Consider the following 16,250-nt stretch of genomic DNA (forward strand, 5'->3'; position numbering starts at 1 on the left):
ACAAATAGTGTGACATGAACCCAATATCCCGGTTGAGGTCGTCCTCGTGTGTGCGGAACTTGGCTATCAGTTTCTGCTCAGCGACTGCGCTGTCGTGTGTCGCGAAGGCCGCCTTGGAGAACGCTTACCCGAATATCAGAGGCCGAATGCCCTTTCCAAGGCCAGCACATCCTTCCTTAGATATGAGGCCAAAAACTGCTCACAATACTCCAAATGGGGTCTGACTAGAGCTTTATACAGCCTCCCTCAGAGGTACATCCCTGTTCTTGTATTCTAGCCCTCTCTACATGAATGCTAACATTGCATTTGTCTTCCTAACTGCCGACTGAACCTCCACGTTAACCTTAAGAGAATCTTGAACAATGACTGCCAAGGTCCTTTGTATTTCTGATTTCCTAAGCATTTTCCCATTTAGAAAATAGTCTATGCCTCCATTCCTTCCAAAGTGCATAACCTCACACTTTTCCACATTGTATTCCATCTGCCACTTCTTTGCCCACTCTCCTAACCTGTCCAAGTCCTTCTGCAGCCCACCGCTTCCTCAATATTGCCTGTCCCTCTACATATCTTTGTATCATCTACGAACTTAGCAACAATGCCTTCAGTTCCTTCCTCCAAATTGTTAATATATATTGTGAAAGGTTGTGGTCCCAGCACTGACCCCTGAGACACACCACTAGTCACCGGCTGACATCCTGAAAAAGACCCCTTTATCCCCACTTTCTGCCTTCTGCCAGTCAGCCAATCCTCTATCCATGCCAGGATCTTACCCTTAACACCATGGGCTCTTAACTTATTTAACAGTCTCCTATGCGGCACCTTGTCAAAGGCCTTCTGGAAATCTAAATAAATCATGTCCACTGGTTCTCCTTTATCTAAATTCCTTGTTACCTCCTCAAAGAACTCTAATAGATTTGTTAGACATGACGTCCCCTTGACAAATCCATGCTGACTCAGTCCTACTTTATCATGCACTTCCAAGTACTCTACGATCTAATCATTAATAATGGACTCTAAAATCTTGCCAATGACCGAAGTCAGGCTAACCGGCCTATAATTTCCCATCTGCTGCCTCCCTCCCTTCTTAAACAGCGGTGTTACATTAACTACTTTCCAGTCCTCTGGTACCCTCTCTTTCCACTCCATCTGACGAAGGGGCAGTGCTCCGAAAGCTTATGGTATTTGCTACCAAATAAACCTGTTGGACTTTAACCTGGTGTTGTGAGACTTCTTACTGTGTTCACCCTCTCTTCCTCCAGTGATTCCTGAAAGATCACCACCAATGCCTCCACAATTTCCTCAGCTATCTCTTTTAGAATGCTGGGGTGTAGTCAATCCAATCCAGGTGATTTATCCACCTTTAGACCTTTCAGTTTTCCCAGAACCTTCTCCTTAGTGATGGCCACTATACTCACCTGTGCCCCCTGATTCTCCAGGAGCTCTGGCATCCCACTGGTGTCTTCCACTGTGAAGACTGATGTAAAGTAACTATTCAGTTCCTCTGCCATTGCTTTGTTTCCTATTATTTCTCCAATCTCATTTTCCAGTGGTCCAATGGCTATTTTTGCCTCTCTCTTGCCTTTTATATATTGAAAAAAACTCTTCCTATCTTCTTTTATATTACCAGCTAGCTTACACTCATATTTCAACTTCTCCCCCCTAATTGCTTTTTTCGTTGTCCTCTGCTTGCTTTTAAAGGCTTCCCAATCCTCTGGCTTCCCACTAATCCTTGCCACTTTATCTGCTTTTTCTTTTATGCTGTCCTTGACTTCTCTCATCCTCCCCTTTGCACGTTTCCTCCTCCTTGGGACGAATTTCTGTTGTACCTCCCGAATAACTCCCAAAAACTCCTGCCAATGCTGTTCCACTGTCTTCCCTTTCCAATCAACTCTGGCCAGCTCCTCCCTCATGTCTTTGTAGTTACCTTTAATTGTAATACCATTACATCTAATTCCAGCTTCTCCCTCTCAAATGCAGAGTAAATTCTATCATATTGTGGTCACTGCTCCCTAAAGATTCCTTCACCTTAAGTTCTCTAATCAAGTCTGTTTCATTACACATCACCAAATCCAGAATTGCCTGTTCCCTAATAGGCTGTCACAAGCTGCTCTAAAAAAACCATCTCAGAGACATTCTACAAATTCCTTTCCTTGGGATCCAGTACCTACCTGATTTTCTCAGTCCACCTGCATATTGAAGTCCCCCATGATTATTGTAATATTGCCTTTTCTGTCTCCTGATTTATTTTCTGCCCCACATCCTGACTACTGCTAGGGGACCTGTACATAACTCCCATCAGGGTCTTTTTCCCTTTGCGATTCCTCAACTCTACCCACAGAGATTCTATGGCTTCTGACCCTATATCACTTCTTGCTATCGACTTAACTTCATTCCTTACTACCAATGCAACCCGCCCCCTTTGTCCATCTGCCTCTCCTTCCGATAGGACACATATCCTTGGATATTTAGATCCCAGTCCTGATCCCTTTGCAGCCACGTCTCTGCGATGCCCACATCATACCGGGCAATTTCAATCTGTGCAACAAGCTCATTTACCTTGTTCTGTATACTGCACACATTTAGGTACAACACCCTCAATCCTGCATTGACCACCTCCCTTCTCATACTTGTCACTTTTGCTCTGTCTGAGGTTAGATTCCTGCCACCTTCTATACTCTGTTCTATTACGTGGTCTGGAAACTTTACAAACCTCTCCTGAACCCCCAGCTCCATTAACCTGCACTTCTACCCTCTCCTTTAACTTTGATTTTCTAATTCTCCATACAACTGAACCCTTCCCCCCCACTATTTAGTTTAAAGCCCTATCTACAGCCCTATACGATTCCTGGTCCCAGCACGATTCAGATGAAGACCGTCCCATCAGAACAGGTCCCCTCTTCCCCAATACTGGTGCCAATGTCCCATGAATTCAAACCCATTCCTCCCACACCAATCTTTGAGCCACGCATTTACCTCCTTAATCTTATTGACCCTGTGTCAATTAGCTCGTGGCTCAGGTAGTAATCCAGAGATTATTACTTTTTTGGTTCTGCTTTTTAATTTAGCTCCTAGCTGTTCAGACTCCTTTAGCAGAATCTTTGTTCCTGTTCGACCTATGTCTTTGGTACCTACGTGGACCATGTCAACTGGGTCTTTACCCTCCCACTCCAGATGAGATATCCCGAACCCGAGCACCAGGCAGGCAACACAACCTTCGGGATTCTCGATCCTGGTCACAAAGAACAGTGTTAAAGCCCCTAACTATACTATCCCCAATTACGACTACATTTCTTTTTTCTCCCCCCACTTGAACGACTCCCTGTACCACGATGCTGTGATCAGTTTGCTCATCCTCCCTGCAGTACCCGTTCCTGTCCACACAGGGAGCAAGAATCTCGAACCTGTTGGGACAAGTTCAGGGACTGAGGCTCCTGCAACCCTACCTCCTGGATCCCTCTACCTTCCTCACTCGCAACCACACCGTCCTGTCCCTGTCCACTGGCCGAATTCAAGGTATTTAATCTAAGGGGTGTGACTGCCTCCTGGAACACAGTGTCCAGGTATCTCTCCCCCTTCTTAATGTGTCGCAGCGTCCGAAGCTCAGAATCCAGCTCATCCACTCTGAGCCGGAGTTTCTCAAGCAACCAACACTTACTACAGACATGCTCACTGGGAACCACAATGGGGTCTACCAGCAACCACATCAAGCAGGAACAACACATCACCTGACCTTCCCTCTCTATTTCATTTAATTACAATTTGGCAGTAACTCTCACAATCAGAGTTGCATCAGGATAAAGAAGGAAAAAAGGGTAAGAAACCATTCATTTCTGTCCAGCTTTTTAATAAATAAATACAGGTCAACAATGGCATGTGATTCAGTTAATTTAGCACAAATTGATCACCTTTGTATTAAAAGACCGAGGCCATTCTCATGGCGTTCACTCCACAAAGGCAGCGAACAAGATTCCACCGAGTCAAACACATCGACATCCATAAAGGTGGGAGGGAAAGGACACTCCACAGTTTTCATTTGCCTATTCTCTGCACTACCCAGTCCTGCTGGCAAAGTGGGCAGCGGTTGTTCTGTTTTACCCACAGCGACATGCAGCAGTTGTGGAAGGAGTGGTTGCATTCTCCCCAAACCACTGGAAAGTAATAACAAAAAAAGTCAGTGCTTCCAAACGTGAAACAAAAAATTATTACTCAAAATGATTCCCTTGTCTTTTTTTTCAGTCATTTGTGGGACATGGGCGTCGCTGGCTAGGCCAGCATTTATTTTCCATATTCCCGAGCTGCCCTTGGAGGGCAGCTGAGTCAGCCACATTGCTGTGGTTCTGGAGTCACATGTAGGCCACACCAGGTAAGGACGGCAGGTTTCCTTCCCTAAACGACATTAGTGAACCAGATGGGTTTTTACAACAATCGACAATGGGTTCATGGTCATCAGTAGATTCTGAATTCCAGATATTTTTATTGAATTCAAATTCCACCATCTGCTGGAATTTGAACCCGGGTCCCCAGAACATGAGCTGAGTTTCTGGATTAATAGTCTGGCGATAATACCACCAGGTCATCACCTCCCCTTAATATACAGACAAATATACACAAATAAATAATGACCTTTGAATCTGCACACTAAAAGATTGGTGGGTAATATTCTCTACAGCTGTGGCTTTCAAATGTTTTTGGTCAAAATCCCCTTTTCAAATGGGTTAGCAATCACATCCGCCCAACTAACTGATACTGTATAATACTCAGAATTGAAAAAGCACGTAAAACATATTTTAATAATGGTTTTAAGAAGACAAGTATGTGATAACTGATAGCAGTAAGATGTCCACGCCTGCTTCTTACTGCAGCCAGTCTACTGGCAGCAGTTCAGGGAGAACAAAACACAGAGAAAGCACTCGGGGAGCACAGGAGCAATGGAGAAGCATATCACGGTGACACAGAGAAGAGTACGGGGAGGGCAGGAGCTCAATGTCCAGGCGCATGGAATGTGCACTAGCAGAGGAAGAGGGGGAATCACGTCTCCAGCCACTGCTACTCCCGACTAGGGTGACTGGGCGGTTGCCCACCTGAGAGCTGGCCCTGCGTTAAGAGATCCTTTCTTAGATCTCTGCTGCCCCCAGTTTGAAAACCACTGTTCTGCACTAGCTACTGACCACACTGTAAAACATACTGTGGATGGTGATCAGCTAATACCTCTGTCATACGAGCAGATGGAAGATTCTCCTGTGAATGTCTCCATTCACGACTGTTCTACCCTCATATGTCTTGGGCGATTCTCCGACCTTATTTTCACCTGGTCAGTTTGCAATAATTTTGTCCACGTTCTTAATCCTTTAGCACATCATCCAAATTCTTGGTGAGCAGTTGTAAGGATAAAGGCAAAAGAAAAATTGTAGGGAGAGTTCTCACTGAGCTACTGCCATACAAAAACTTGTTAAATAGTGGCATAAACTGGAACCCATTTACACGAAACCAGCAAATGCCAGAAATAAAATCTTCAGGGCGGGATTTTCCGGTCACGCTCGCCCCAAGACCGGAAAATGTCTTAAAACATGAAATCTTGTGTCAGCTGTTCAATTATTAACTTTAAAAATATATAATTTCCAGTTATCAGTCTCTGTAGGGATCATAACACTGTCTTTCAGCAAATCCTTTTCCTCAGACCATCTATGGTGACCATTTGCTGCTCTGTTAAGACTTCCAGTTATGCAAACTATTGCTTTCTGCATATTGCTTTGCAGACATATCCTGGTAAATATTTTGCTCTTTCCCCATGAATTTTCATAAGAATAAGAGAATAGTGGTGGCATGGTGGCACAGCACTGCTGCCTCACAGCGCCAGGGACTCGGGTTTGATTCCCGGCTTGGGTCACTGTCTGTGCGGATTCTGCACGTTCTCCCCGTGTCTGCATGGGTTTCCTCTGTGTGCTCCAGTTTCCTCCCACAGTCCGAAAGATGTGCTAGTTAGGTGCATTGGCCATGCTAAATTTTCCCTCCGTGTACCCGAACAGGCGCCGGAGTGTGGCAACTAGGGGATTTTCACAGTAACTTCATTGCAGTATTAATGTAAGCCTATTTGTGACGCTAATCAATAAACTTTAAAATGTTAGAGCCCCAGGATAAGAATTCAGATGGCAAACGAGCCAATGAAAGTTCCCCATCAGCCGAAACTAAGTGATCTGCATCTTTTAAGTAGATGTTCACTCACAGGCTAAATCTGGCTTCTGTTGAAATCCTGCCATGCCCATGTAACCCAGATTCCGTGTGTCCGGGAGTGTGGCTGCTTTAGTTGTCTCCCTGGATCCCAACAGTTCCATTTCCCCTTCAGCTTTTCTTTTATCCCAAACTTCTCAGCGTTTAAGATGCTCCTTCGAACTTACCTCTTTAACCAACCTTTTGGATAGCTGCTCTAATATCCCCTGATGCAACTCATCTCATGCTTTTAATCATACACTCCATAGAATCCCTACAGTGCAGAAGGAGAATCCCTACAGTGCTATCTAAGAGGAAGAGCATTCTGGGGGAGGATGACCTCAGTGGGCCTAGAGGTCTGGAGTGCATCTGCCTCAATGCAAGGAGCGTCACGGGCAAGACAGACGAGCTTCGAGCCTTAATGCTTGCACGGAACTTGGATGTAGTTGCAGTGACGGAGACTTGGTTAAAAGAAGGACAGGACTGGCAGCTGAATATTCCGGGGTATAAGTGTTTTAGGCGAGACAGAGGAGGGGCTAGGAGAGGTGGGGGAGTAGCAATGCTGGTTAGGGAGCATATTACAGCGGTACAGAGGGTGGACAATTTGGAAGGGTCAGGTAACGAGTCACTGTGTGTGGAGCTCAGAAACAGGAAGGGCGCAGTCACTATGCTGGGGGTATACTACAGGCCCCCCAACAGCCCACGGGAAGTTGAGGAACGGATATGTAAGGAGATTCTGGACAGGTGCAGAAAAAATAGGGTTGTTGTCGTGGGAGACTTTAATTTCCCTCACATAGACTGGAAATCGCTTAGGGCTGGGGGCCTGGACGGGGAAGAATTTATAAAATGCATACAGGAATGTTCTTTGGAACAATATGTTGACAGTCCAACTAGAGAGGGGGCTATACTGGACCTAGTACTGGTCAGGTCATCAAAGTTTCAGTGGGGGAACATGTGGCAAATAGTGACCACAATTCTGTAAACTTTAGGATAGTAATGGAAAAAGATGAGTGTTGTCCTATGGGTAAGGTGCTGAATTGGGGGAAGGCTAACTACAGCCGGATTAGGCAGGATTTGGTGGCTGTTGATTGGGAGAGGCTGTTCGAGGGTAAATCCACATCTGGCATGTGGGAGTCTTTTAAGGAGCAGTTGATAGGACTGCAGGACAGGCATGTGCCTGTAAAGAGGACGGATAGGAAAGGTAGGATTCGAGAGCCGTGGATAACCTGTGAAATTGTGGGTCTAATCAAAAAGAAAAAAGAGGCATACATGAGGTCCAGGCAGCTAAAAACAGATGGAGCACTGGAGGAATACAGAGAAAGTAGAAAAGAACTCAAACAGGGAGTTAGAAAGGCAAAAAGGGGTCATGAAATGTCCTTGACAGACAGGATTAAGGAGAATCCTAAGGCATTTTATACATACGTTAGGAACAAGAGGGTTGTTAGGGAAAGAATCGGACCTCTCAGGGACAAAGGAGGGGAATTATGCTTAGAACCAAAGGAAGTAGGTGAGATCTTAAACGAATACTTTGCATCAGTATTCACAAAGGAGAGGGACACGTTGATTGGTAGTGTCTCAGAGAGATGTGTTGACAAATGTAAGACAGGCAAATCCCCAGGGCCGGATGGCATCTATCCTAGACTCCTCAGGGAGGCAAGAGATGAAATTGCTGGGCCTCTAACAGAAATCTTTGTCTCTTCACTGGACACAGGTGAGGTCTCAGAGGATTGGAGGATAGCAAATGTGGTCCCGTTATTTAAGAAGGGTAGCAAGGATAACCCGGGTAATTATAGGCCGGTGAGCTTGATGTCCGTGGTAGGGAAATTGTTGGAGAAGATTCTTAGATAGGATATATGCGCATTTAGAACTGAATAATCTCATTAGTGATAGACAACATGGTTTTGTACGAGGGAGGTCATGCCTCACAAATTTGGTTGAGTTTTTTGAGGAGGTGACAAAAACGATTGACGAGGGAAGGACCGTGGATGTCGTCTATATGGATTTTTGTAAAGCGTTTGACAAGGTCCCTCATGGCAGGCTGGTGCAAAAGGTTAAATCTCACGGGATAAAAGGTGAGCTAGCTAGATGGGTAGAGAACTGGCTTAGCCATAGAAGACAGAGGGTAGCAGCGGAGGAGTCTTTTTCCGGTTGGAGGTCTGTGACTAGTGGAGTTCTGCAGGGCTCTGTACTGGGACCTCTGCTGTTTGTGATATATATAAATGATTTGGAGGAAGATGTAGCTGGTGTGATCAGTAAGTTTGCGGACGACAGGAAGATTGCTGGAGTTGCGGATAGTGATGAACATTGTTAGAGAATACAGCAGGATATAGATAGGCTGGAACATTGGGCGGAGAAATGGCAGATGGAATTTAATCCAGATAAATGCGAAGTGATGCATTTCGGTAGATCTAATGTAAGGGGCAGCTATACAATAAATGGCAGAACCATCAGGAGTATAGACACACAGAGGGACCTGGGTGTACAAGTCCACAGATCCTTAAAGGTGGCACCACAGAGGGTGGTGAAGAAGGCATATGGCATGCTTGCCTGTATTGGACGGGGCTTAGAATATAAAAGTTGGCATATGATGTTGCAGCTGTATAGAACTTTGGTTAGGCCACATTTGGAATACTGCATCCAGTTCTGGTCGCCACACTACCAGAAGGTAGTGGAGAGTACAGAAAAGGCTTACCAGGATGTTGCCTGGTATGGAGGGTCTTAGCTATGAGGTGAGATTGGGTAAACTGGGGATGTTCTCCCTGGAAAGACGGAGGAGGGGCAATCTAATAGAGGTGTATAAAATTATGAAGGGCATAGATAGGGTGAACAGTGGGAAGCTTTTTCCCAGGTCGGAGGTGACGAACACAAGGGTCACAGGTTCAAGGTGAGGGGGGCAAGGTTCAACACATATGTCAGGGGAACGTATTTTACACAGAGGGTGGTGGGGGCCTGGAATGCACTCCCAAGCAAGGTGATTGAGGCGGACACGCTGGGATCGTTTAAGACTTATCTAGATAGCCACATGAACAGACTGGGAATAGAGGGGTACAAACGAATGGTCTAGTTGGGCACATGAGCGGCACAGGCTTGGAGGACCGAAGGGCCTGTTCCTGTGCTGTATTGTTCTTTGAGGCCATTCGGCCCATCGAGTATGCACTGACCACAATCCCAGCCAGGCCCTATTCCCGTGACCCCACATATTTACCCTGCTAATTCCCCTGACACTAAGGGGCAATTTAGCATGGCCAATCCACCTAACCCGCACATTTTTGGACCGTGGGAGGAAAATGGAGCACCCGAAGGAACCCCACTCAGAGATGGGGAGAACGTACAAACTTCACACAGACAGTGACCCAAGTCAGGAATCGAACCCGGGGCCCTGGCGCTGTGAGGCAGCAGTGCTAACCACTGTGCCACCGTGCTTCATAAATGCAAGTTGCTACTCCCGGCTTCATCGGGCCTTGGAAAACAATTGCTCTATGTTTAAATCCGCTCTGGCACAGTCAGATATGGACGAGGCGAGTGTTGATTTGATGGGAAGCGCTCACCTCTGTAAAAAGACCCACTGGCAGGGAATGACTAATCTGCTGGTGGGAAATGAGGGAGCGTGCTGCTGGATCTTTCAGATGCATTGGCTTATCCCTGCCTGATAAAGAACCAGTGTGATAGCGGATTCCGGCTGGGAGCGGGCTTGCTGTGAACCTGTGGGGACAGCAAGCAGTGCCATCCGTTTGTATGATTCATACTCCGCTGGCAGAGCAGCTGTTTAGATTTTTCAGGTCGGCTCTTTGTAGATTTGGGTTTTGCATCATTTTGAATTTGAAATGAGACTGTGCTAAGGTCCCAAACCTTTCTTTTTGTGGATTGTGCGTTCAAGAAAGCAAGGATTTCTCGTGTTCTGTGGGACTTTGGAGGTTTCTCTCGATTAACAAAACTGAAGTCAGAGATTTGCAAAATGAGGAACACCTGACAAGATTGCAAAATGGACAGAATACGACGGGACAGCTTGTCACGAAAACTCACCAACACAATCCTCTTGTTTATTTTCAGCTTGGCACCGGAGACAGGCGTCTAAACAAAGAGCAAAACAATCATTCTGACAATGCTGTAGGAGTTCGATCAACATTTCACCGTGAAACTCTATAGAAACCTAGATATTCTCCTTTTGAAATGATTTATTGTCACATGTATTAACATACAGTGAAAAGTATTGTTTCTTGCGTGCTATACAAAGCATACCGCTCACGGGAAGTGTAGACAGAGTCAATGGATGGGAGGCTGGTTTGCGTGATGGATTGGGCTACATTCACGATCTTTTGTAGTTCCTTGCGGTCTTGGGCAGAGCAGGAGCGGTACCAAGCTGTGATACAGCAAGAAAGAATGCTTTTGCGGAGGAGAATCTGTGGTGCATCTTTGATGCAATGGGGTTGTTCTTTCTTTGTCTCCCACGCTGAATCGTTCTGCCAGAGGGACAAAGTGAGGACGTTTGTGCCATTGTGACTGGGGAGTGACTGGGGAATAACCTCACACTTATGCCATTGTGACCAGAGGAGTAGGGATGAGATTGGGTGGAAGAGACCCAGGGCTCGGTTTCAGTGGACGGTAACACTTGGTGGGTGGGTGGCTGGGCGGGGGATGGTAGAGATTAGGCCATGTTCTAGACTGTGCTTTGTGTATTTAGTTTTAATAGGGCAGCATCAGATAATATACACCACATCCTCTCTATTGTCTCAACAGTTTCCTGTGGTGTAGTGCCCAGTACTCCAAGTGAGGCTGTATGAAGATTTCAGCTCCTATCTAACATTTTGTCATAGAAGATAGGAATAGGTCATTTGGTTCTTTGAACCTGCTCCACCATTCATCACAAATCATGGCTGATCGTCCAACTCAATAGCCTAATCCAGCTTTCTCCCCATAAACTTTGATCCCATTCACCCCAAGTGCTATATCTAGCCGCCTCTTGAATACATTCAATGTTTTGGCATCAACTACTTCCTGTGGTAATGAATTCCACAGGCTCACCACTCTTTGGGTGAAGAAATGTCTCCTCATCCCTGTCCTAAATGGTCTACCCTGAATCCTCAGACTGTGACCCCTGGTTCTGGACTCCCCCACCATCGGGAACATCCTCCCTGCATCTACCCTGTCTCGGCCTGTTAGAATTTTATAAGTCTCCATGAGATCCCCCCCCCCTCATTTGTCTGAACTCCAGCGACAATCCTAACCTAGTCAATCTCTCCTCAGATACCAGTCATCCCCAGAATCAGCCTGGTAAACCTTCGCTGCACTCCCTCGAAAGCAAGAACATCCTTCCTCAGAAAAGGAGACCAAAACTGCACACAATACTCTAGGTGTGGCCTCACCGAGGCCCTGTATAATTGCAACAACACATCCCTGCTCCTGTATTCAAAACCTCTCGCAATGAAGGCCAACATACCATCTGCCTTCTTTACTGCCTGCTGCACCTGCATGCTTACCTTCAGCGACTGGTGCACAAGGACACCCAGGTTCCGCTGCACACTCCCCTCTCCCAATTTACAGCTATTCAGGTAGTAATCTGCCTTCTTGTTTTTGCTTCCAAAGTGAATAACCTCACACTTATCCAAATTATACTGCATCAGCCATTGATTAGCCCATTCACCCAACCCGTCCAACCTGTCATCTTACGGCTCCATGTTCTTCTTTTGATTGGCTCCGTGCTGTCTGACATTTAACATCAGGCCACACAAAGAGAAAGGGTATCCTTGGCTAATCCCTGGGTGTCTTCTCCTAAATCCAATTGGCACTCATTCCAAGACTAATGATATCTATCCTGACTGTGGTGTCAAAAACTAGGACACAACTGCTTCAGCTGAACTCTGACCAGAGGTTTCTTCAACTGTGGTGCAACCTCCAGCTTCCTTTCTTGCAATCATCACCCCCACCACCCCCTCAGTCCCCAGGCCTAACCTCCCTCAAATTGCTGCTCGCTCCATCGTGAACTGTCCATGGTAGGATGGTCTTGGAGAACAAGCAGACAGTGTCCACTGAGTTTGGTGTACACTGAAAGGCTTATTGTACACTGATGGGCTTGTTGTATGCTTACAGGCTTGGTGTGCACCGAAGGGCTTCATGTACACTGACGGCCTTGGTGTACACCGAAGGGCTTGGTGTACGTTGAGCGGCCTTGGTGTACGCTTACGGGCATGGTGCCTGCTGTGGCCAGTTGGTATCGCAGGGCAGAGGCAGCAACTGATATCCAAATCCCCATGATGATTGAATTATTATTTCCTTACTTGAGAAAGGGTATACTGGCACTGGAAGGGGGCCTCTGATATTCGGGTAAGCGTTCTCCAAGGCGGCCTTCACGACACACGATGGCGCAGAGTCGCTGAGCAGAAACTGATAGCCAAGTTCCGCACACATGAGGACGGCCTCAACCGGGATATTGGGTTCATGTCACACTATCTGTAACTCCCACAGCCTGCCTGGACCTGCAGAATCTCACTGGCTGTCCTGTCTGGAGACAATACAGATCTCTTTAACCTGTCTTAATGCTCTCTCACTCACATTGTTTGTACCTTTAAGACTTGATTAGCTGTAAGGATTCGCATTCCAACCATTATTCTGTAAATTGAGTTTGTGTCTTTATATGCCCTGTTTGTGAACAGAATTCCCACTCACCTGAAGGAGGAGCTTAAGGCTCCGAAAGCTTGTGTGGCTTTTGCTACCAAATAAACCTGTTGGACTTTAACCTGGTGTTGTTAAACTTCTTACTGTGTTTACCCCAGTCCAACGCCAGCATCTCCACATCATGACTGGAGGGGGGTGCAGAGGAGATTCACTAGATTGATTCCGGAGTTGAGAGGGTTGGTTTATGAGGAAAGACTGAGTAGACTGGGGCTATACTCATTGGAATTTAGGAGAGAGAGGGGAGGTCTTATAGAAATATACAAGGTTATGAAGGGAATAGAGAAGATAGAAGCAGAGAGGTTGTTTCCACTGGCGGGTGAAACTAGAACTAGGGGGCATGGCCTCAAAATAAGGCGGAGCAGATTTAGGACTGAGTTGAGGAGGAACTTCTTCACTCAAAGGTGTGAATCTGTGGAATTTCCTGCCCAGTGAAGCAGTTGAGGCTAAAATAAAAGCAAATTACTGCGGATGCTGGAATCTGAAACCAAAAGAGAACCATCTTGACCCCTTTGATTTCATTTTACTTAATTTTTTACTGTTCTCTACCTTTTATTTCGTTATCATCTTTCTACATTCCCCCCCACTCTTTCCCCCTATTTCACCCCCCCTTTCCTTACCTTTTCTAAATTTTATCTCTTTCCCACCCATTCTCCCCTCCCCCACATCTTCATCTGTCACACTTTACCCTCTGATTTCAGCTTCTCTACCGTTTGGCCATTCACACCTTCTATTCTCTCTATGGACTGCCATTAGCAGCCTTTCCCCTTGGTTTCTGTGGCTATGATTCATCTTTCATTTCCTCACCCCACAGAATAAATATCTCCCACTTTCTATGCCTTTTAGCTTTGACAAAGGAACATCTGGACTCAAAACATCGGCTCTTTTCTCTCCTTAGAGATGCTGCCAGACCTGCTGAGATTTTCCAGCATTTCCTCTTTTGAAAGCAGTTGAAGCTACCTCGTTGAATGTTGTTAAGGCAAAGATAGATTTTTGAACAGTAAAGGAATTAAGGGTTATGGTGAGCGGGCGGGTAAGTGGAGCTGAGTCCGTGAAAAGATCAACCATGATATTATTGAATGGCGGAGCAGGCTCGAGGGGCCAGATGGCCTACTCCTGCTCCTGACTCAAATGTTCGTAGTTGTGTCGCAATCTTTCTTGAAACAGTCCTGAACCACTGAAGCCATACAGGCTCCGACCTGGGGGCTCCAGGGTGTGTACCACACCCACAGCTGTCGGCGTTTTAGGCTTGGTGTGTCCGGTGTCAGTCACCGAGTCCTTGATGAGGTTTTCCAGACGCATTCGGGTCTCTGTGGATCTCCTCGTGGATCCGGCTGGAGATCCGCTGGACACTGCGCAGCGATGCAGGCGGCAAACGTCTGGCTAGGTGATGTCCTGGGTGTTGTGCCGGAGGCGGCACGGTAGCACAGTGGTTAGCACTGCTGCTTCACAGCTCCAGGATCCCGGGTTCGATTCCCGGCTCGGGTCACTGTCTGTGTGGAGTTTGCACATTCTCCTCGTGTCTGCGTGGGTTTCCTCCGGGTGCTCCGGTTTCCTCCCACAGTCCAAAGATGTGCGGGTTAGGTTGATTGGCCAGGTTTAAAATTGCCCCTTAGAGTCCTGGGATGCGTAGGTTAGAGGGATTAGTGGGTAGATGTGTGGGGGTGGGGCCTGGGTGGGATTGTGGTCGGTGCAGACTCGATGGGTCGAGTGGCCTCCTTCTGCACTGTAGGGTTTCTATAATGATTCTATGATCTGGGCACCACCTTTACTGGAGCTCGGTGCCACCTTTGCCGGGGCTGGGTGCCGCCTTTGCCGGGGCTGGGCACCGCCTTTGCCAGAGATCAGCACCACCTTTGCCGGAGCTCGGTGCCACCTTTGCCAGAGATCAGCACCGCCTTTGCCGGGGCTGGGCGCTGCCTTTGCCGGAGCTCAGTACCGCCTTTGCTGGATCTCGCCACCGCCTTGCCCTCCACCCCGGGCTGTGCCCGGCTGGTTTGGGTGTTGTCCGGGGGGATATTTACCACAAGATATTTCCCTCCTGTGATCAAAGGGAAATTCCTGGGGAAATCTGAAATAAAAACAGAAAGTGCTGCAAGATCTGAGCAGTTGAAGCAGAGTCCGTGGAGAAATCATAGAAACCCTACAGTGCAGGAGGCCATTCGGCCCATCGAGTCTGCACCGACCACAATCCCACCCAGGCCCTACCCCCATATATTTACCCACTAATCCCTCTAACCTACACATCTCAGGACTCTAAGGGGCAATTTTTAACCTGGCCAATCAACCTAACCCGCACATCTTTGGACTGTGGGAGGAAACCGGAGCACCCGGAGGAAACCCACGCAGACACGGGGAGAATGTGCAAACTCCACCCAAGCCAGGAATCGAACCCGGGTCCCTGGAGCTGTGAAGCGGAGTTAATATTTCCGACATCCCCTCTGTTTTTATGCAGCATTTTCTCCTGGTTCGGGTTTGACTCCCGGCCGCCGGCCCCATTTCTCCCGCACACCGGGGGGCGGCTCCGAGCGAGCCCCGGCTTCCCCTCCCTCCCAGGCGGCTGCCGCACTACACGAGCATCGAGGCCCCGCTCCGCTCACCCATCACCTGCACCCGGCAGATGGCGCAGGTATCGCACTCCACATCCCAGCTCCACATGGCCACGGCGTTCCACTTCTTCAGGGTGAACATCTTGTCTCCGGATCGGCCGCCCGCTCCCACCACATTGTGAACACAAGCCGAATCTTCCAACTCCTCGTCCGCCATCAGCGACTCTGCAACTCCTCCTCCCGGCCGGCAGAGGGCGCAGCGACGCTGCAACTTCTCCTCCCGGCCGGCAGAGGGCGCAGCGACACGGCAGCTCCACCTCCCGGCCGGCAGAGGGCGCAGCGACACTGCAACTCATCCTCCCGGCCGGCAGAGGGCGCAGCGACACCGCAACTCTTCCTCCCGGCCGGCAGAGGGCGCAGCGACACGGCAACTCCTCCTCCCGGCCGGCAGAGGGCGCAGCGACTCTGAAACTCCTCCTCCCGGCCGGCAGAGGGCGCAGCGACACGGCAACTCCACCTCCCGTCCGGCAGAGGGCGCAGCGATACTGCAACTCCTCCTCCTGGCCGGCAGAGGGCGCAGCGACACTGCAACCCCACCTCCCGGCCGGCAGGGAGCGCAGCAACGCTGCAACTCCTCCTCCCGGCCGGGAGCGCAGCGACGCCGCAACTCCTCCTCCCGGCCAGCAGAGGGCACCGCGACACCACAACCTCTCCTCCCGGCCGGCAGGGGGCGCAGCAAGATTGCAACCCCATCTCCCGGCCGGCAGATGCGCAACGACACCACAATTCCACCTCCTGGCAGGCGGGGCGGTAGCGTCACTGCAA

General features: G+C 48.3%; 1 protein-coding gene across 1 annotated transcript; it reads right to left on the bottom strand.

Annotated features, from left to right (window-relative positions):
• Positions 1–3,829: 3,829 nt before the first annotated feature.
• rnf7 (ring finger protein 7) lies at positions 3,830–15,690 on the bottom strand. The gene is made up of 3 exons (XM_078205829.1): positions 15,477–15,690; positions 10,231–10,278; positions 3,830–4,148 (listed from the first exon to the last, which is right to left on the bottom strand). The coding sequence occupies exons 1-3, from the start codon at positions 15,640–15,642 to the stop codon at positions 4,030–4,032; spliced, it is 333 nt and encodes a 110-aa protein (XP_078061955.1). The 5' UTR covers positions 15,643–15,690; the 3' UTR covers positions 3,830–4,029.
• Between the last annotated feature and the right edge of the window lie 560 nt (positions 15,691–16,250).

Source organism: Mustelus asterias, chromosome 3 (genome assembly GCF_964213995.1).
Source record: "Mustelus asterias chromosome 3, sMusAst1.hap1.1, whole genome shotgun sequence".
Lineage (NCBI taxonomy): Eukaryota > Metazoa > Chordata > Chondrichthyes > Carcharhiniformes > Triakidae > Mustelus > Mustelus asterias.

What these genes read in the sequence shown, in the direction of transcription:
- rnf7 (XM_078205829.1), bottom strand. Translation starts at nt 15,642, where the DNA reads ATGGCGGACGAGGAGTTGGAAGATTCGGCTTGTGTTCACAATGTGGTG. An exon ending in CTGCCGGGTGCAGGTGATGG is followed by an intron (nt 10,279 to 15,476) that starts GTGAGCGGAGCG and finishes CTCTTTGTTTAG; the next exon opens with ACGCCTGTCTCCGGTGCCAA. An exon ending in TAAACAAGAGGATTGTGTTG is followed by an intron (nt 4,149 to 10,230) that starts GTGAGTTTTCGT and finishes ATTACTTTCCAG; the next exon opens with TGGTTTGGGGAGAATGCAAC.